Source organism: Clarias gariepinus, chromosome 11, assembly GCF_024256425.1.
Source record: "Clarias gariepinus isolate MV-2021 ecotype Netherlands chromosome 11, CGAR_prim_01v2, whole genome shotgun sequence".
NCBI classification, from domain to species: domain Eukaryota; kingdom Metazoa; phylum Chordata; class Actinopteri; order Siluriformes; family Clariidae; genus Clarias; species Clarias gariepinus.
The window spans coordinates 12,066,207-12,086,915 of record NC_071110.1 but is presented as its reverse complement, the minus strand read 5'-3'; the positions used below and the strand labels follow the sequence as shown (position 1 = coordinate 12,086,915).

The 20,709-nt window shown below is 38.9% G+C and overlaps 2 protein-coding genes across 3 annotated transcripts; one reads left to right on the top strand and one right to left on the bottom strand.

Annotated features, from left to right (window-relative positions):
* The first annotated feature begins 1,608 nt into the window (after window positions 1-1,608).
* sarm1 (sterile alpha and TIR motif containing 1) lies at window positions 1,609-7,870 on the top strand. The gene is made up of 9 exons (XM_053507593.1): window positions 1,609-1,868; window positions 2,102-2,744; window positions 2,836-3,454; window positions 3,730-3,942; window positions 4,082-4,173; window positions 5,386-5,712; window positions 5,921-6,110; window positions 6,194-6,315; window positions 6,844-7,870. The coding sequence occupies exons 2-9, from the start codon at window positions 2,290-2,292 to the stop codon at window positions 6,980-6,982; spliced, it is 2,157 nt and encodes a 718-aa protein (XP_053363568.1). The 5' UTR covers window positions 1,609-1,868; window positions 2,102-2,289; the 3' UTR covers window positions 6,983-7,870.
* Window positions 7,849-15,545, bottom strand: slc46a1 (solute carrier family 46 member 1). Of its 2 annotated transcripts, XM_053507594.1 has the most exons (6): window positions 15,121-15,545; window positions 12,387-12,778; window positions 11,844-12,304; window positions 9,532-9,615; window positions 9,279-9,435; window positions 7,849-9,088 (listed from the first exon to the last, which is right to left on the bottom strand). In XM_053507594.1, the coding sequence occupies exons 1-6, from the start codon at window positions 15,415-15,417 to the stop codon at window positions 9,034-9,036; spliced, it is 1,446 nt and encodes a 481-aa protein (XP_053363569.1). In that variant the 5' UTR covers window positions 15,418-15,545; the 3' UTR covers window positions 7,849-9,033. The 2 variants fall into 2 exon arrangements, with proteins under 2 accessions (XP_053363569.1, XP_053363570.1); XM_053507595.1 differs by lacking the exon at window positions 7,849-9,088 and having other exon boundaries at window positions 9,275-9,435.
* Between the last annotated feature and the right edge of the window lie 5,164 nt (window positions 15,546-20,709).

The window sequence follows — 20,709 nt, the reverse complement described above, 5'->3', positions numbered from 1 at the left end:
CAAACTTGTGAAAATGTTAGAATATTTAAGAACGATGATGTTTTAATAATTACAGGTTCCTTGTGGCAAAACACAAAGTGGCAAAGTTGACAAAGATTCTCTCTATAATGTCCAGAAACACTGGCACAACCATGCATTACTATTTCTGAACATATACAGTAATTTTCATAATGACATCCACTCTGTGAGTGTTTAGGTTGCATGTTCTCACAGGCTTCCTCCAGGTTCTCTTGTTTCCCCCAACAGCAGAGGAAATGCAGTGTAGGCTGACCAAGGGTTGTTTGGGTGTTTCACTTTATGTTTGTGCCCTACGATCGGTTGACAGCATATCCAGGGTGTACCTCGCTTTGTGCCCTGAGTTCCCTGGATTAGGCTACAGGCCTCCTGTAAAACTACGCAGGATAAGCAACCAAAAAATAATAAATGTAGGTATATAATTGTTTTTAAATTGTGACTTTTCTTATATGGAAAACTTAACCACTTACACCACTAGACCAACTTTTTTATGATTTGTTGTACATGACTGGGGGAATCTACGATGTAAGGAAAAATTTACCCCAAAATGTAAAAAAAATAATAATAATAGTGGGTTGGTGTTTAACCAAATAAATAAACAAATTATTAAGTAAATTAAGTTAAAAAAAAAAATCTAACTATTTATACGAGTGACGTTTAAGTTAAACTGGGACTTAAATGTCTTGTGGTCAAAGGTGTAAAACTTTACGGAAGACGTCAAGCACAGTATGTCAAGCACAGTATGTCAAGCACAGTATGTTGATGAGCCTCTTAGCCACACTAAACCATTTAAATAGTGCAAATTTTAATGTCCGTGTACAACGATCCAGGCTGAGGTGGATCTGAGCCTACTGAAGTCGTTCCCAAGAACATACATTCGGTGGAATACCTCATCATTGAAAATCGGCGGATAACTTCTCACCAACTTGTAAAAGAGACAATTCTGTCTGTGGGAACAATCATTCATTAACCCCACTTGCACATTACAAGGACTCATCTTGGAGTTAACGCCACATCCCCCATGCAAACCCAGACCTCGCTCCGAGTCATTTCCTCATGTTTGGGCCATTAAAGGAGTTCCTGGGAGGCCAGCGTTTTAGATGTGAAAGAGGGTTCTGAGAAAAGTTTCTACAATGATGGTATCCAAGCACTGGTGAAACGCTGGGAAAAGTGCATTAGTGAAGCAGGGGATTATATAGAGAGATAAAGGGAGTTTTTCCTCATTACTCTGTTCTGTTATTCTGAACAATTAAAAGTCGTGGGTTGGTACGTGGTATTTTGTTGACTCATCTCCGTCACGTGCCTCAAATATCAGTGAATGCACCAAATGCGCATGCGCACATTTACCAAATCAGTAACGTTATTGATCCATGTGTCATGAACAACCACTGAACACATAAAGCATCAAGAAAGACTATGAGCTACTGTAGGAAGCAGGATATTCAAAGAGTCAAAGAGAGAAAGACAGCGAGATAGAGAGAGGTTTCAGTCTCCTGTTATCCTCAGTTAATTTGTTAATTATTGTAAACACTGTTTTATAAACGCGTAAATCGATTATTTTCTCCGTGATATGATACAACATATAAAGTCACCCTGTCTGTGGTGCTGTGTTCCTCTTCGCCTCTAGAGGGCGATACTTAAGTTTCTGTTGGGTGCTGCTTCGTTGCTGAGGAGGAGAAAACAGCCAGGAGCTGCCAGGGATGATGCGCCGAGAGGAACTGCAACTAAAAAGCGGTTTATTTTGCGCATAAACTCGACATTTTCGAAAAAAACAAAACAAAAAAACAGTCTGTACTTAAAGGTAGTTGGCGAGGACTTTCTGTACATGACGCAGTGGCGTGTCCGGATGACAGGTAACACAAACACAGGGCTTTTGTTATCACAAACATAAACACTGTTTAGCTTGTAGCTTCTCTAAGTGTTTGCTTATTGTGTGTGTGTTAGTGGTTCGCTTCTTTCCTTTTACATCCATCAGTATTTGCTTTTATAATACATGTAGTGTTGGTTATTGGGGATGATGTACTGTATAAGTATCTAGGCCTCTAATGAGTTGTTTCTTTTGGTTTTCTTTTTTTTCTCCTCACAGTGACATCATCAAGGGATGCAGTTTGGATAAGAAAGATCCTAAGAAGAGTTTCATGATTGATGAGCTTTTCTATTCTGTCTACAAAACACAGCTGAATACTTTGTATCCTGGAAGTATTACATTGTAGCATAGCTACAGATTTCCAAAGCAGGCCTTTTCCCAGGCAATGACAAACGTTTTTCTTTTAAATGTTCCTGTCTCTCCTGGTTTGCATTAGTAATATTTATCGACGCTTCCCAATGTTCAGTATGGACAGACTCAGTGTCCCTGAGCGGGTGAGCCGGTTTCAGCCACGCAGGTTGACCTCTGACCCCAGGGCTGTTTCACCTGGCTTTCATGCTGATGTCCAGGCTGTGTTAGACACCTCACTTCCAGCACTGCGGATTGCTGTGAAAACACTCAAGTCCTCCAAAGACACTGGAGATGTAGCAAAGACTCGGCAGGCTATCGCCGAGATTTTCCAGCTTGTTGAGGAGGCTTGGGTTTTGCCGGCTGTTGGCCGACAAGTGGCTGAGCAAATCTGCAACAGGATACGACTGGACGGAGGTCTGGAGATACTGCTGCAGCTACTGCAGACACCTGCTGAGGATGTCACCTATGAGTCCGCCAAGCTGCTTGAGCAGATTCTGATTTCAGAGAACAGGTAAAACACAATATTGTTATAAGCTTGCTATTTTTATGGGATCCTAAGCATTTTTCACTTTAGTTCTAATTTGATAGATGTGTTTCTACAGAGACTATGTAGCACGCATGGGTCTTGGTGTGATCCTGAACCTGACCCGGAAGCAGGAGGACGCCCAGCTTGCGCGGAGCATTTCGGGCATCCTTGAGCACATGTTTAAGCATACGCAGGAGACGTCAGCCCAGCTCATTGGAGACGGAGCCCTGGATGCGTTGCTCTTCTGGTGTCGTGGTACAGATCCTACTGTGCTGCGCCATTGTGCTGTGGCTCTGGCCAACTGTGCAATGTATGGTGGGCACCGCTGCCAGCGACGGATGATAGAGAAGCAGGCAGCTGAGTGGCTCTTCCCGCTGGCCTTTTCCAAGGAGGATGAGCTGATCCGCTTCTATGCATGCTTGGCTGTGGCTGTGCTCGCTGCTAACCGGGAGCTGGAGAGTGAAGTGGATAAGTCAGGCACCCTGGAACTAGTGGAGCCGTTTATTGCCTCTCTTGACCCAGATGAGTTCGCACGTAGCCTGCAGGACAGCGCTGACAGCGTACAGGGACGCACCGCTGCCGACCTGCAACACCTGTTGCCCCTTCTGGATGGGACACGGCTTGAGGGCAAGTGCATTGCTGCTTTCTATCTTTGTGTAGAGAGTGGCATCAAGTCTCGACAACAAAATACCAAGGTGAGGAGGAATGAGAAATTATATGATTGAATATGAATTAAATATGGATCTGGATTACAAGCATTAGAGTATGTATTTTAAAGGTGAACTGTAAGACTTATGATATTGATGTAATATCAATTCTACCATGACAGATTTGAGCTGTAGTACAGGCATGCTATGCATTTAGCTTAAACGTTTTTATTTTCTAAATTTAGAAAAATCACATATTAGTTGAGTTTAAGTTCATTACAATTTGTGCATGTTTTTATTTATTTATTTATTTATTTTTATAGATATTTCAGGAGATTGGGGCAGTGGAGAGCTTAAAGAGGATTGTCATGTACTCAAGCAATGCCACCACATTGTCTTTGGCCAAAAGGGCCCTGAGGATGATGGGAGAAGATGTCCCACGTCGCATACTCTCTTCTGTTCCTAACTGGAAATCAGGGGAGGTACAAACATGGCTGCAACAGATTGGCTTTAGTGCCTTCTGTGATAGATTCCAGGTTTGTGACCATTAGCTTAACATTATTGTACATTATAAGCAAACAAAGATAAGAAAACACACATAATATAATTTATCAGTGAGGTGATTTCCACAATGCCAATGATTTCCACATCATTTTGTGTATGTGTCTGTTTCAGGAGCTGCAGGTGGATGGAGACCTGCTCCTAAACATCACTGAGGAGAACCTGAATAATGACCTGGGCATGACCTCTGGGATCACCCGCAAAAGGTTTGTTTTAAACCAGACATTCACAATGTAGGCATGGATAATGGATGATTTTGAGGAACAAAAAAGAAGATGTGTATTATGTCCATTGTTTCCCCTTTGTTTAGAGTATTAAAAAATATGGATTGAATATTTTTGGAGATCATTTAGACACTTGAAGTTTTATCATAAAAAAAATGACAATATCCAAGTTTTATAGTGAAAGTAAGAGCATTACCTTACACATACACATACAACACTGTCAATTCACAGGATTAGAATAGACAGCTGTGTGGTCATAAAAAAAGAAATGAAAAAAAAAAAAGGCTTTAGTGTATAAAGATTGGAGGAGGTCATGTGGTTTGATGAGTCCAGGTGATTGGACCTGTCAGGGGAAGAAGGATGGTGCATAAAGTAATGCACCCATCATATTTGCTGTATAAGTTGTGTCTGAAGACAGTGTTATGATCTAAGGTTGCTCAGGTCTAGGCTCAGCAACATTATGTGGCAAAAAAATGAAGTCAGCTGACTATATGAATGTAGTGAAGACCAGGTTATGACATCAGTGAATTATTCCTTCCCTGAAGGCACAGGCATATCCCTCAGCCATAAGACTCAGATTGTAAAGAAGTGGTTCTGGGAGCATGAGGAATCATTTTTACACATCAACTTACCACCAGATTGCATGCAGTAACCAAATCTAAACAGAGTCAGATCAAATATTACTGTGTGACATATTTAATCCAGGCAGTGTTAATATAGTTTTTAAAAATGTAGGCTTTTACTAAGATCCTGAGTTGTACTGTAGCATTCTGAATTCAGGTTACTGCCAAGAGTGAAAAAGGAGAACATTGCATTTAAACATACCATTGTAGTATGAAATTAAAAGGGTGGTTAGACTTTTCTGTTTTAATGTGGCATGCATCTATGCAACAGCTTGATAAAAACCTGACACTGACCGCATGACAGAATTTTAAACAGCTTTCCCAGGAAGAGAGCATTGGTATATAAAAACATTTCTTTTAATTCTTGTGGTTTTTCCCTCCATGGAAACATTGGATGGGTTTTCCCAAACCAGCACTCATTAAAATTGTGCGAGTTAAAGGTTGAGAGGAAAAATCTCATACTTTACAATTTGCTATAGTGATACGATATTAGTATCATAATAATAGTAGACGTGAGCCACCAAAAGATGAGTTGTATTTCATGCAATGTCCTTTATGTTCACACTGTCAGGTTTATGCGAGACCTGCGGGTTCTAAAGACCTATGCCAACTACTCCATGTGTGACCCTAATAACCTGGCTGATTGGTTGGCAGACTTGGACCCACGGTTTCGTCAGTACACTTACAGTATGGTTCAGTCTGGCGTGCATCGTAACAACCTCCTCCAGATAACGGATGAGCAGCTGCAGCAGGACTGTCATATAGAGAACGGAATCCATCGAGCTCAGATCCTAGCTGCTGTACGCCGGCCTGCCAGGCCCTGCTTCACGGATGCACAGCGAAAAGGTCCAGATGTGTTTATCAGCTACCGGCGCACCACCGGCTCTCAGCTTGCCAGGTCTGAACTAACACATCATAAACATTTAGATTAATTTTTATGAAACTTCAGTCACAATTGATACTGCTGGATGAAGCAGATATTGTAAATGATTTTAGTTTCTAATGAACACTTATGGCCAAAGAGTTGAAAGTCTTGACATGAAAACGAAAGAGATTGCATCAGTTTGATTCCTTATTGAAAATAAAAGTATCTCTTTTCCCTTTAGTCTGCTGAAGGTGCATTTGCAGGTGCGTGGCTTCAGCGTTTTCATTGATGTGGAGAAGCTTGAGGCAGGCAAGTTTGAGGAGAAGCTGATAAGTAGCGTGCAGAGAGCACGTAACTTCATCCTGGTGCTGTCAGCCAACGCTCTGGACAAATGCATGGGTGACACTGGCATGAAAGACTGGGTTCATAAGGTTAGATTATTCCTTTCCACCTTCACTGTGCTAAGGTGTGCTAGTGGAGTCCAGACATGACAGTGTGTGTGTGTGATTTGCAGGAGATTGTTACCGCTCTCAATGGGAAGAAGAACATTGTTCCTGTCACTGACAACTTCCAGTGGCCTGATCCCAACTCTCTTCCTGAGGATATGCGCACTGTTCTTACTTTTAACGGCATCAAGTGAGTCAATGTTCATAAACAGTACATGCGCACAGTTATTATAGGTAGCAGAGTTGTGAATATGGTCTACTATGGCAAAATGCTAATAAATGTTTGTTAAAGAAGGTTCACTTTAGATGCACAATTAATAATTGCATTAGACATGATTAAGACTTTAACATTAATTAATTCAAAGCATAAGGATCATGGCTTATAATTTCATTGAACTTTTTATTTTCTAAAGCATATCTTCTTGGTATTAACAGTAATGTTACAAAATCAAATTACATTTTTTAGGTAAAAATTTAATCTACCATAAAAAAGATTTATTTTTAAATGACATTTCTCATTATCAGCAAAATGATTAAATGATTTTGTCTTGTAGTTGCATGGTCACATTGATTTCCTTAGCTGCTGTGTTAATGCGGCTTATTCCATATAACAGTTCCTGTTACCACAACATCCCCAAATACATTAATACTGAAATGGTAGAATTTCATAACTAATTTAATAAGTTTATCGATAATATCAACCTTGTTGATGCTGCAGGTGGTCCCATGAGTACCAGGAAGCCTCGATAGACAAGATTCTTCGCTTCCTGCAGGGAGGCCCCAGGCAAGATCAGATGGACGGCTCCAAGACCTGCATCGAACCAGAGCAGAACGTTCCTCCTGCCACTAACCAATGATGAGCTTAATTACTGTTCATATGTACAATGAGGCAGTAAACAAACCAGAATACTGATAGGTCAGTCCTATCATTACTTGAAGTGTCAGGAAGAAAATGAGTGATATTGAAAGAAGTACCATAAAGGTATATAGTCTTTAATCCCTTGCTCCTTAATATGTTATGTAAAGCCTAATCACTCAGGAATACAAAAACTGTGTCATATGAGACTATGTAATCAACTAATTGATACTTTAATGTTCTTTAATCAGTCTAAAATAAGGGATGGGAACAAAATGTGGTATGATTTTGAATTGTTTCTTGTACTGAATATAACAGCATTTGTGCGGATTGCTAATATACCATGATTGCTAGATAAAAAAGAAGTTGTGTGACTGGGTTAAAATATGAAAAACCAGTCAAATAAGGATGGAACTCCTATTATTATTTTGATGTTTATTATCATATATATTTTTTGTTATACAGTCAAAACTTTGACTCCAGGAGTTGGCTAAACTTCTCCCCCCATATGCTTAAAATGCCTACTTGACTCGGCCTTAGCGACACTACACACAGTATTGAAAATTATAAATTGTCACAACTGCCCAATGTATACTGTAGTTACCCTGCCTGTTAAATACAGTACTCTCATTATACACCCTTTACACCATAACAGTAAGCCCTTAAGCAGCCATTAAATCAATGATCCTAACATATTGTACAGTGGCCATAGCTTTATCCTCTGCTGATGCCTGCTGCCTTAATATTTAATGATCCGATTTATGCATTATCTGTATGATTGGTGTAGAAATCAATTGACTAAACAGGTTAAGTGATCATAAAATAACTAAAATATGAACTGTTTGTTTAGAAAGAGTTGGCAATAAATTTGTTTTGAAACATCCCTTTATTTGTTTCCAGACCGAACTTTATTTTTAACCTTTAAACATGTCCGTTAGATATGACCTTGTTTCTAGCCTGGCATATGGTCATACTTTCATATCAAACAGAACACAAACACACTTTCATCCACTTTACCTAAGAGTTTTACTTTTTGCCTACTGGATACATCACTTGCTCACTTACTCACTGAAACCTTCACTCCTTCCTTCCTTGAATTTATGGAGAACTGGAAATTCTGAACTGATCAAGTAAAGCTATAAGCTGACATGGCAAAAAATAATGATTCAAGTTATGCCCTATGGACATCCCCAGTAAAAGTTGACCTCTGTGTTTGTGTTTTGGAGGAGACCCATGCCCTGTGCTGATACTGTGGGCGTCATTTGAGTCTCCTTATGGGACTTGAACAGATTTTGCACTCAGATCCTGTGTGATTCTGTAATCCCTGACTGGTATAGCTCTGTTATAATGCTGGTAATGAGCCAATGACTCAAAATCATGTGGAACAATATACTGTGATATACTGTATAAGAAATAAAAGTAGGACAGGGTGTGGAGTTATATAGAAACAATCCATGATGGGGTGTGATATGGTCTGATGCAAAGCATGATTACTGCTTCCACATTGAATTTAAACATTTTTACATAACCATATGAACCGTGCCATAAAAAATTAACTTTCTCTGTTTAGAACACCACTATATGTATAAAAGTATGTAGACATCTGAGTATTGAACATCCCATGCCAACTTCACAACCATTGTACAGTAGATCCAATTTATCTCCATTATACTCAAAACATTATATGAAAACATGCTTATTAAATCACTGATCATACATAGGTCATCATATTCGTTATCCTGGAATTGGGCAAAATTACAAAAGGGGAGGGGGGATTTATTGAAATCCCATAACCTTCAATTAAATACGCAGCTGCTAAAAATGTACAAAATATCAAAAGTCATCATTAAAATTGTTTAAATGTTAACACTTTTAAAAGACTATTGTTTCATATGGCACAAAACAAGTTTCACCAAAATGTAATCAGCAGTAAATGCTGCTTCTTAAACCACTGGCTGTGTAACTCTAACAATTCAGTGTTACAGAAAAGTGTTACTAAGTAAATCCAAGTCTTTTGGCAATCATTTCCAGTCTTAAATCTACACAGCCATGTCAGTTCACTGCCATTTCTTCACTGTTCATCCTCTTCTCTTTGCTCCACAAACCCCTGCAAAAAAAAAAGTATAGAGCTGAACTGGAATGAACCTTGGCCAGAAGTGAACAGTAATTCAGACACCTTTTTTTGATCCTTTAATTTATCTAAAGATACAACTTAACCAATATCAAAATCTAATACCTGACATAGATCACTATAAAATAACCTGCAGAATGGAGTATGACCAGCCTTATAATCTTACCCAATTATTCCAGCAGGAAAGAGAAGCAGTATTGCTCCAAAGAGGAAAGGAAATCCCTTCATTATTTGTAAGGTGGCTGGGTAGAGAGAGTTAAAGATTCCACTGGCCACCAGTGAACACAGACCCTCTACACAAGCCACCGATGCAAACAGAGCACCTAGGAAAATTCACACACATCATTACTTCTAGAACAAAGTTACTTTGTAAAATTCTTTGGTTTTACACACAGCATTTGTTCAGATTTAAGCTCTACCTTGCTCTGAGGGGTCCACTACTTTGGACAGTTTGGATCTTAAGACAGGGGTGGAGGCCATAAAGAGAAAACACAGGGCGTATCCTGTAAAAAAAAAAAAAAAAAAAAAATACAGATTCACAGAGCTCATTTTCACCTTCATGACTAATTATTCACTAAAGCCAAGATATAGCAGTGTGGAACAGATTGTATGCATGATGTTTTACTTCTTTGCATTTTAATTAGTGTGCAATTTAACCAGTGGCACAGGGATGAGAAGAGTCAGAAGTATTTCTTGTTTTGCCTTTAATATGTTTTTACAAAACATGATTAACAGCTTAAAGCCTTGTGGAACATGGCTGCAGACTTGAAATCATTAGGTCCAAGGTTAGGGGTTATGTCTTATTATATTCATATCCAAGTTTTAAAAAAATCCAAATCAAACTGGTTACTCGAGTTAACTTATCAGGTTTAATAGCTACTTTTATCAAAGGTGTGATGATGCCTCTAGTATATTAGGGTTCATCAGACTATGTTTATGAATTGCACTAGTCTATAGAGCAGGAGTTCTCAAACTATGATGCCCTAAATCAAACTTACCATATTTGTAAGTTTTATTTTATATCTTTTACAAATCACAATCGTGAATATAACTGACTGAATTTATTTACTATTATTGTATAGTGCTATTATGATTTTCAACCACAAGTGCTTTATTAATTGCTATTAGCAAAAAAACAGAAACACTGGCATGATTAAATATTTAATCCACTATTCCTATTAATATTTTTGGTTGGACTGAAACATATTTATCCTGGCCAACAGCATTAAGAGAATGTTAGCCCATATTTAATCAGCATCTCAATACAATGTTTTTTTAAACTATAAATTAATTCCTGTGCATTATTATCTGTAATTAATTGCACCCTATTGCTATTAGTACAATACATATCTCACAGGTACATATCTCAATTTAGATTTTTTTTTTTGCAATTTACTGTGCAGCCCTGCTTTTTATATTTGTATCATCCACAAATAAACCTTAATACATAAATAAAACTACAATATACAGTCTTATGCAAAAGTTTAGGCAAATTACAGATTTTAGTGATTTACTGGAATGTTTTCTGGGAGCGTCCTAGGCTCTCCCACACTGATGGCCTGCACCCTAACAGAGCTGGAGCAGAAGTCCTCTCTGACAACATCTGTCTGGCGGTAAGTTATACCTTAGATTCCAATCCTATTAGCCACATTACAACTCACCATACCGATAGATGCCCACACACACCTTGTCCTATAGAAATTGTCTGTTCCCCGAAAAATCAGAAAAAGTCCAAATAAATAATCAAAATCTACGTCTAACGTTTGGGCTTCTCAACATCAGATCCCTTGCACCTTAAGCACTTATTGTTAATGAATTGATCTAAGATTATTGCCTTGATGCACTCTACCTCACCAAAACCTGGTTTAGATTAAATGGATATATATTGCTCTGAATGAGTCTACTCCATCAGAATATTTGTATAAGCATGAGCCCCTTCGAACTGGTCGTGGTGTCGCAACTATCTACAATAATGTACTCACTGTTACTCAGAAACCAAGGCCCAGGTTTAACTCATTTAAAGTGCTTATCATTAATGAACACCTTGCCACCTATTAAGCATGGGGGTGGATCTATCATGCTTTGGGGTTGTGTTGCAGCCAGTGGCACAGGAAACATTGCAGGTGGAGGAAAGAATGGATTCCACTAAATATCAACAAATTCTGGAAGCAAACATCACACCATCTGTAAAAAAGCTGAAGCTGACAAGAGGATGGCTTCTACAACAGGACAATGATCCTAAATATACCTTAAAATCCACTATGGAATACCTCAAGAGACGCAAGCTGAAGGTTTTGGCCATCGTTGAAAATTTGTGGGTAGAAGCTGTGCATACAAGACAACCAAAGAATATTACAGAACTAGTAAGAAAGAGAATATGAGAAAATACCACATTGAAAGACATGAAAGACTTAGAGCTGGCTATAAAAAGCGTTTGCAAGCTGTCTGCCAGATATCTGCCAGAGGAGGTGTTACTAAGTACTGATTATGTAGGGTGCCCAAACTTTTGCACAGTCCCACAATAATGTTTTTATGTTTTTTCTTTGTTCAATTTATGAGACAAAAAGTACCTATGCATCAATGTTTGTTGCAAATATTGTGCTTTTTTTCCATTTCCAATCTTTTCCATTAAAAGAATCACCAAAATCTGTTATTTATCAGGGGGTGCCTAAACTTTTGCATAAGACTGCAACATACATACAATAAAATCTCTGGTTTGAGTAAGCCTTACCTGAAAACATAAGCGCAGTAGTGTTTGCAAATGAAAACACCACCAAACCAACCATGTTGGACACCAGGCCAATGATGGCCACAAAGGAGTCATCAAGGCAGCGCCGCAAGACCCAAATGCCCAGCAGGCTGGTAAGGTAGGCCATGTGATGAGCAGCTGAGCCGTACCCAATCAGCTCAGAGTCCCAGCAAAGAGGTGTGCTCAGCTCATACAGCACATATAGCTCCCGTGAACCAGCATGCACAGTGATCACCAGGAAGAAGCAAAGGGTGTAGAGCCAGAGTCTGCTCCTGTGTCCACCCTGTCCTCCAGATGTGTACAATTTATAGACAGCTTTAAGGTGCTGGGTGGACAAGAACCTCGCTCCAGGGTCAGGAGTCACTGACTCAGGTACGAAGAAGTAAGCATACAGGGCTGTGGCCAGGTTTGTCGCCAGCACAAGCCAGAAAGGGTTGATATACCTAGAATCAAGGGCGAAAATTACTTCCACAGGTCATTTAAAAAAAACATACATACACCTACACTGGCCAAAACAGACATTACCCTTGTGCATGCCTCCATTTGCCCCCAATTATGCTTGCAAACATGCCAGCGACCCCCAGACACGCCTCCAGTATCGCCACACGAAACGTACGTGATTGCTTGTCACTGATGTCAGCCACATAAGCGAAGCAGCCAGCCAGAATGGCATTGAAATCCCCAGACAGTCCACTGCAGATTCGTCCCAGTAGGAACCAGACCACAGGCAGTTTCAGGTACATGACAATCAGGTAGACAGTAGCCTGGACGGCCAGGCCCAAACTGGGAAGGATCAAGACGAGACGCCGTCCTGCTCGGTCACTCCATGAGCCGATCAGGATAACAATGGAGAGGCTCACAAGAAAACCTCCCAGATTAATGTACAGGTTCCAGTGTGCAGTTAAAGCTTCCACTTCCTGGACAAAAAACAAAACTAATTAGAGTCTTTTGTTTCGTTGTTTCCATTTTTAGCATTGCTGAAACCGGGTTTAATTAAACAGCAGGCAACAATTTAACAGAACTGTACTTAAAATTCAAAGAGTCAGGGGCATGCAGAGACAAGTTTCAGATCATTTATTTTAAGAAGGATTCTGGACACTTTTCCTTACTCTTAAATCTTCATGACTTTGGCATAAGTAGGTGTGGGCGGCTGTGGCACATGGTTGCATTTTAACAATGCTAATTTAGACACTTAATTTAACCTTGACCCTTTATGAAGCAACTGTGCTTTCGCATGGCAGGAGCCATCAGCGCCCTTGATTTGATCTAATACCTTGATATTTTTAGAGTGTTGAGGCTTATTTTAATGCTGCGTTATTTTAAAAACAATACCTATTAACTTTTTTCAGTATTACGCACATTATACTGTATACAGGGTCACGGGAGTCTTACAGTAGGTTAAGAGGCAGGGTACACCGTGAATGGGGTGCTAATCTATCACAGGACACACACACATACACACACACACACACACACACACACACTAATAGTCATTCACACACCATAGTCAATTTGGGAAAGGCAATTAGTGGAGACGGGAAAAAATTGATTCAGTAATGAATCGCGATTCTTTTGTGTGGTGATTCAATTATGACTCCAAAATCGATAAAAAAAAAAAAAAAACTATTATGTTAATAATAGAGATAAACTGGTCGATCGGCCAGTAACCAAAATTGGCTGGTTTTCAGTTTGAAGGGCCATGACCAGTGAATGACCGATCAGCCTCAGATATTACTAATACTTTACCGAGCACAGAAGCTTCTGAGTGGTGCAACAGATCGTGTGCGTTAAAAGTCTTCCATCTGTCTTTTTCTCCAAACTCTGTGAGCAAATTAGTCTAAAACCCACTCAATACACACACTTACACAAGTCTCAAACACCAAGAGTGCTAGTCTTAGTCGAAAATCTAGATGCATCAGAAAACCCCATGTGCTCGCAGCCACTCAATCTGCATGCCGTGAGTTATTTGCTACGTTGGAATTATTAGAAATAATAATTATGGTGGATAAAACCATAGAGATATATGCTGGTCAGTTATTAGTTAAGTATTTAAAAATAGTTTGTGTTGTTTAAATACTGTAATCTGCTTGGCTTTTAAGTGAGAGACGAATGTTATACGGAATGGGCTATGTTTAATTAATCATTACATTTTAAAATTGTAGTAAAAATGAGGTAAAAATTTAATATTGAATCTGGATATTTATAAATTGGAATGGTGATTCACATCCCTACCAATTAGCATAATCTGCATGTTTTTGAATTGAAGGAATTGAGGAAGCTGGAGTACCCAGGGGAAACCCACCAAGCCTGGGGAGAACACGCAAACTATGCACACAGACCCGAGGTGGGAATCGAACCTGGACCCTGGAAGTGCAAGACGACATCGCTATCCACTACTCCACCATGCCGCCTACTGCTTCAATATTAATCCAATTAATTCCACTGGTCACAGTTGTGACTTACAACTGATTTGACTTTGTAAATCTTGTATAAGATTATATTCTTTCTGAATTGTCTCAAGATTCAAGAGATTTACATTTAGGCATTTGGCAGACGCTCTTATCCAGAGCGACTTACATTTTTTTAAGATCTCATTACACATCTGAGCAGTTGAGGGTTAAGGGCCTTGCTCAAGGGCCCAACAGTGGCAACTTGGTGGTTGTTGGGTTTGAACCTGGGATCTTCCGAACCGTAGTCCAATGCCTTAACCACTGAGCTAAACAAAAAACTTATAATTTATAACAGACTATAACAATAATTTAGTACACTGTGGTACACATGATCTCCAGATATTAAACTACTGCACTTCTTCAAATGTACAAATTGCACTTCTAGGTTCAACTGTGTGACTGGTCACATGACCACGTGACATTTACAGGCAAGCACGTGAGAGATATTGTGCCTTGTGATTTCTGCAACATAACTATATATATATATATATATATATATATATATATATATATATATATAAATTTTTTTTTTTTTTTATCTAAAAAGAAATTTGACTTACCTTTACAGGAATGATAAAAGAATGTTGCCCTTGTTGTATTAATAATAATAATAATAATAATCATAATAAATTCTTTGTGATGGTCTTACAAGACAAATTGCAGAATCTACAGTATATAAAGAAATAGTTATAGGCTGTGTGTGTTTTGCGCGTCAGTCTGCGTCACGTTTGCGCTGAATCCGTGCGCGTTTGGTGCGTCAGTCTGCGTAACGTATGCGCACGCGTGTTTTGTTTATAAATCTACTGTACCTTCTGCAGCGGGTCGTGTTCAGCAGATGAATTGCCACATCCCCCTCCTCCTCTCGTGCCGTTGTAGCCCACCTCCTCGCTATTGCGCTCCCAGAGGTACTGTGTGTACAGGGGATACTGCAGTGCTACTGAGAACGTGGAGAGGAAGAGGACGGGCTCGACCGTGACAGAGAGCGGACACGCGAACGGCGGAGACGCCGGACAGCACGAGCGGCTCTGCGGCTCCTCACCGTGCTCCTGCTCGTCCTGCGCGTCCGCCGACAGGATTTCTCTCGTGTCCGAGTCTTCCTCCATCATGAAAAACCGCAACCGTTCAAACCTCTTCCTGTAATTTAATAAAGTGTCATGAAAAATCAAATCCTGTCATTTTTATTCGTTATTTTCCTCCGTGTAGCTGCACACGATATGCACACACAGCTGTTCATCAGTTGTACTTTGTCAGGTCACGTGATAATAGGATGTTGCGTCACATCCCAGTAAAACCTTTAACACCAATACATTCAGTTTTACGTTTTAAGTGTACTTATATTAAGTGTTTGTGTAACACTAAGAGAAAAAATAATTTTAATGTTAATTACATAATTATAACAATGTGTATTATTTATTAAAAACATATGATTTCAAATAATATATAATGTTAATCTATACCAAATATAATAATATCACGCACACACTTTTTGTCTATACTGCTCTATTTTGTACACATGGTCACAGAAATCATGGAGCCTATCCCAAGAGGCGAGGCAGGATACGCCCTGGATGGGGAACCAATCCATCTTAGGGCACACACTATCATTCACACACTATGGGCAATTTGGGAATTAACTTTAATCTGCATGTCTTTGGACTGTGGGAGGAAACTGAACTACCCAGAGAAAACCAACTATGCACGGGGAGAACATGCAAACTCTACACACAGATCCGCAGGAATCGAACCCGGACCAGTGAGGTGTAAGATGACAGTGCTAACCTTTAAGCCACCGTGCCACTCAAAATATAATGTGATAAAATTTAAACTTAAACACGGCAGCAAGGCTGCTCAGAGTGTAGTGTTCCCATCACCCACTAAGGTTCAGTGAGCTGTCTTTGTGGGATTTCTCAAACTCTCTCCATGTTTGCATGGGTTTGGTTTTTTAAGGTTAGGGCTGTCACCTCACACCTCCAGGGTTGAGGGTTTGAATCAGTTCCAGTACTCTGAGTACTCTGGTTTCATCCTGCAGTTCAAAGACATATGACTAGTGTCACCAATCTGAAAGAGAGTCAAAGGGTATACAAAGGAATTCTCTATACAATCTTGAGTTAAGAAGAGACATGGGAACAGATTTCATCTAGTCATCTTATTTTAACTTGTTTTAGACTGGACCATTATGGGTTGAATCATGGTTTGACCTAATGGGTAAACAGCCAGGTGGGTTATGTGAGAAATGTAGGGTCCCTGAACCTCTATATAATAAAATTTATAATAAAAAAAGAAAAAATACTTTTCCATGAATAGAAGAAGAATATTCAATTATTTCTCACATGTACTTTTTAACAGCACAGTGAAATTCCTTCTTCACATATCCCGAATAGGAAACTGGGGTCAGAGTACAGGGTAAGTCAGCTTACAGCACCCCTGGAGCAGATAGGATTAAGGGCTTTACTCAAGGGCTCAACAGTGGCAACTTGGCGATGCTGGGGCTCGAACCCCGATCTTCCGATCAGTAACCCAGTAACCCACAGCCTTAACTGACTGAGCCACCACTGCCCTAAAGTAAATAAAGAGTAAATTAAAATTATGTTGCTACCTTTTGACCTTTTATCTCTTTAAAATGTAAAGAAAGTAACAATTTCTTCTTAAGATTTTTTTTAACATGACAGCGAGTCAAAATGTATCCACACTCTTGCTATGAAATTAACTTTTAGAAAAGATAAATACCTTTTTTTTTTTATACACTAAGGCCAACTGTCAGCAAGCTTGTGTATTACCTTATTTAAAAAAAGATCATCAGAAGTGAATCTTCATCCTTGTAGGGCTGTTTTTAGGGAACCAAACGGGTAACATCTGATAAAGCAATATTAGAACTATAGGGAGGATGTAAAGCAGTTATCAGCCATCGATGTGGATGGGCTTCCGGCTCCTTCTTAATGGCTAACACTTGTGCGACCCTCTTTGAACTTCTCTATCCATTCATATACACTTCTTCTCGTCAACATACTACTTTCTCCATACTGCGCACAATGTCTTCAATAAATAACTGCACCCTCAGACCACACAAAAAAAATCACAGCATGCTGCTCTTCTTTTATGTAAATAACAAGATCACAAGTGGCGCATCCAATTTTGCTTGCACCATAGTTACAAATAAACTGATGTAACATGTTCAGACCTACACAGCAGTGACCGGGGAGACAGCAGCCCTGACCGGAAAGCACTGATAAGACAGTGTGCCTGACAGAAGCTTTAATGGAACTGGAGTGCAAATAATTTTTGACTCACGCTCTGACTTTTTGGTATTTACTGTATTCTAGAATTGAAACAGAGGCAAAACTTACTAAACATAAATATATTGTAGGTGATGGTAGTGCTTCAAATTATGCATAATCTTCCATTAAACACTTTGAAAAGAACAAGAAGAAGAACTTGTCATGTGAGTTTTGTTATTACGCCATTTTGCCACTGAACGCGGAAGAGACTAGAATATGATTTAAGCCTAAAACTGGTCATGTAAGAAACTTTCTGTGCGGGGAACTTTGAAAATTGGCGGGATGAAAAATCCTAGGTGTCTCTTTATTGCATTCCAATGAAAAGGATCGCTGCCATTAAATGAGAGAACCAGAGTTAATAAAATACACATGCTTTTGTAGCGCACAGTTTATATCAGGTACACGGGTCTAAACTTCAGACTTTTTTGACTTTGACTAGATATGGTTAGGTCTAGGTAAGAGTAGATAGGGCTTAGTAGTTAGCACTGTCACTTTGCACCTCCGGGGTCGTGGTTTGATTCCCCCCTTGGGTCTGTGTGTATGAAGTTTGCATATTCTTCCCATGTTTGGTGGGTTTCCTCTGGGTACTCCAGTTTCTTCCCACAGTGTAAGTGTATGTGTGCCCTGCAATGGATTGGCATTCCATTCAGGATGTACCCCGTCTCATGCCCAGAGTCTCCTGGGATAGGCTCCAGGCCCCCATGATCCTGTACAGGATAAGTGGTTATAGAAGATGAATAAATAATGAATGAATAATAAATCACACATTAAATGTTTTTTTTTCACGCTCCGAGAGTGATGACCCCTTGTCGCCAGAGTACATGCCTTCTTTGTTTACACACACTCGCCATCTAGGAAGAGAAACTGATAAACTGGTGCTCCAGTAGAGCACCAAGAAAAAGCGAAGAGAAGAAGGGAAATATGTCATGCTGCATTGGCTCTTTTGAGCCACAAAATAAAATCAAGCAAAAATAGTTTACTGTAATTATGTTTACATATGTATTAGATTTTTTTGAAGTTTTGTATTATTTATCACCTTTTGTCTGTAACACTTGACTGATCATAGCTATTCCATTTACTTTCAAAGACTTTAATATTATAATTTATATTGCAATGCAGTAAGTCTTACTACTTCACTCCAGATTTCTCCCCTCCCTTTTTTTCCTCTCCAAATTCAACCCAAGAAAAATGTATACTGTAGTTTTAGACTTTGGAAAGGGGCAGAAGAGTGGCCATTACATTGTGGCAGGATAGGCATTTGGCAGACGCTCTTATCCAGAGCGACTTACAAAAAGTGCTTTAAAGTTAAAACGTAGTAGTAAATGTAAAAAAAAAGTAGTAAGTGCTTTATCCTGATCAGGGTCTCAGTGAACCTGGAGTTTATTCCACCTGGGCTGAGGGGGAAATACACCCTTGATGAGATGCTAGTACATTACAGGGCACACTGTAGAAAATCTAAATTACTTGTATTTAATTTGTGGTTTTAAATGTATTTGTAAACATTTTACGTTTGTACTGAATTTTTAATGTATTATATGTAGTTATCCTTTGGACCATCAAGATTGCATTATTGATTTTACACATGTCTAAGTACACAAACTGGGATGGGTGTGAATAATGGTATCTGTTGATTTACCTGTTGGTTTTGTCTACGAGCCATACACAAAAATACACGTGGTATTAGGACCCCCTTGTGGACAATTTTTGAGTTTGCAAACTCTGTGCACGTGAGTGAACTACAGATAAGTGAGTTGTACTAGCTTATAAATATACAGTTATTAATGTAAATATTAGATCAAATGAAACAAAATTACATTCCACTCTTACATCTGGTGGCAGGAATTTTCCTAATAGAGACTTAAATCCAGTGGCTCTTGGACCCTATGTGGCTATATGTCTATTTACTGAAATGTAATGTAATAAATGCCTAAGCAATGCTGCTGTGCCTAAAAATGCAAAAGGTTTTAAACGTTTAATAATTACTGTCCTAAATCATTATCCTCTATTGTGGCCTCATTTTGGCCTCATGGAGATGTGAGTATTCTCTGTTATACATTAAGCCAGTCTTGGTAAACAAATAATGACTGACTAAAGACCCTGAGGTCAAAGTCATTCCTCATGTGCAGCAATAACATGCTGCTTAAAGTAAATAGAAAAGGTGTCATCATGATAAACTACAGCTAAAGTGAGGTCATTGACATGAGTGCACCACTGATAAAGCTGCTCCTCACACAGTGCTCTGTTTTCACCAAACCGGTTAAAGAAATACAGAGCAAGAAACTCTGCAACTGTATTTAGGTGATTAGCTGATGATCATAGTGTAATCAGGTCTTAAGTAATATGCAAAGCACTTCACTGCATAATCAGAACTAATTTATGGATTATATTTTAATGAAACCGTAGCCAGTTAAATTAATATTGGACCAATTTAGTATGATAGCTAACACCTTAAACTAAGTTTTGTGTCCATCCATGAAGGCAATCTGTGCCATGAAAGTGGTTGGTATATATATACCACTCAAAAGTTTGGGGTCACTTGCAAATTTCTTTGTTTTTGATTAGTGATTAATTTTTTTACATTCTACAACAATACTTGGAATTTCAAATCTATAAAATAATGGATTTAGGTAATTATGTAACCACAACAACAACGACAACAACAACAACAACAACAACAACAACAACAACAGGCGGTTGTTATTTAAAGACATGGAGGTCTGCCTTTCTGGGATAGTTCTTCCAAGAACAGTATTTGCAAAACCCATCAAGCAGCATGATGAAACTGAATCTCATGTAGACCATGGCAGGAAAGCAAGATGAAAACTTATCTCTACTGCAGATATTGTCAACACTGCTTTACACTACAGAAATAAATAAAAATCAGGAATGACCATGGATTGCAGTATATATACAGTATATATACAGTATATATACAGTATATATACAGTAAACAGTATACAATATCTCTCTCTCTCTCTCTCTCTCTATATATATATATATATATATGTGTGTGTGTGTATATATATATATATATATATATATATATATATATATATATATATATACACACACACACACACACTACTGTTTAAAAGTTTGGGGTCACTTTATAACTCGTGACTC

Coding starts and splice junctions, on each gene's coding strand:
- slc46a1 (XM_053507594.1), bottom strand. CDS start 15,417: ATGATGGAGGAAGACTCGGACACGAGAGAAATCCTGTCGGCGGACGCG. Junction 12,305..12,386: donor AAATGGAGGCATGCACAAGG/GTAATGTCTGTT, acceptor CCTTGATTCTAG/GTATATCAACCCTTTCTGGC. Junction 9,436..9,531: donor AGTGGACCCCTCAGAGCAAG/GTAGAGCTTAAA, acceptor GAATTTTCCTAG/GTGCTCTGTTTGCATCGGTG.
- sarm1 (XM_053507593.1), top strand. CDS start 2,290: ATGTTCCTGTCTCTCCTGGTTTGCATTAGTAATATTTATCGACGCTTC. Junction 2,745..2,835: donor ATTCTGATTTCAGAGAACAG/GTAAAACACAAT, acceptor GTGTTTCTACAG/AGACTATGTAGCACGCATGG. Junction 3,455..3,729: donor CTCGACAACAAAATACCAAG/GTGAGGAGGAAT, acceptor TTATTTTTATAG/ATATTTCAGGAGATTGGGGC.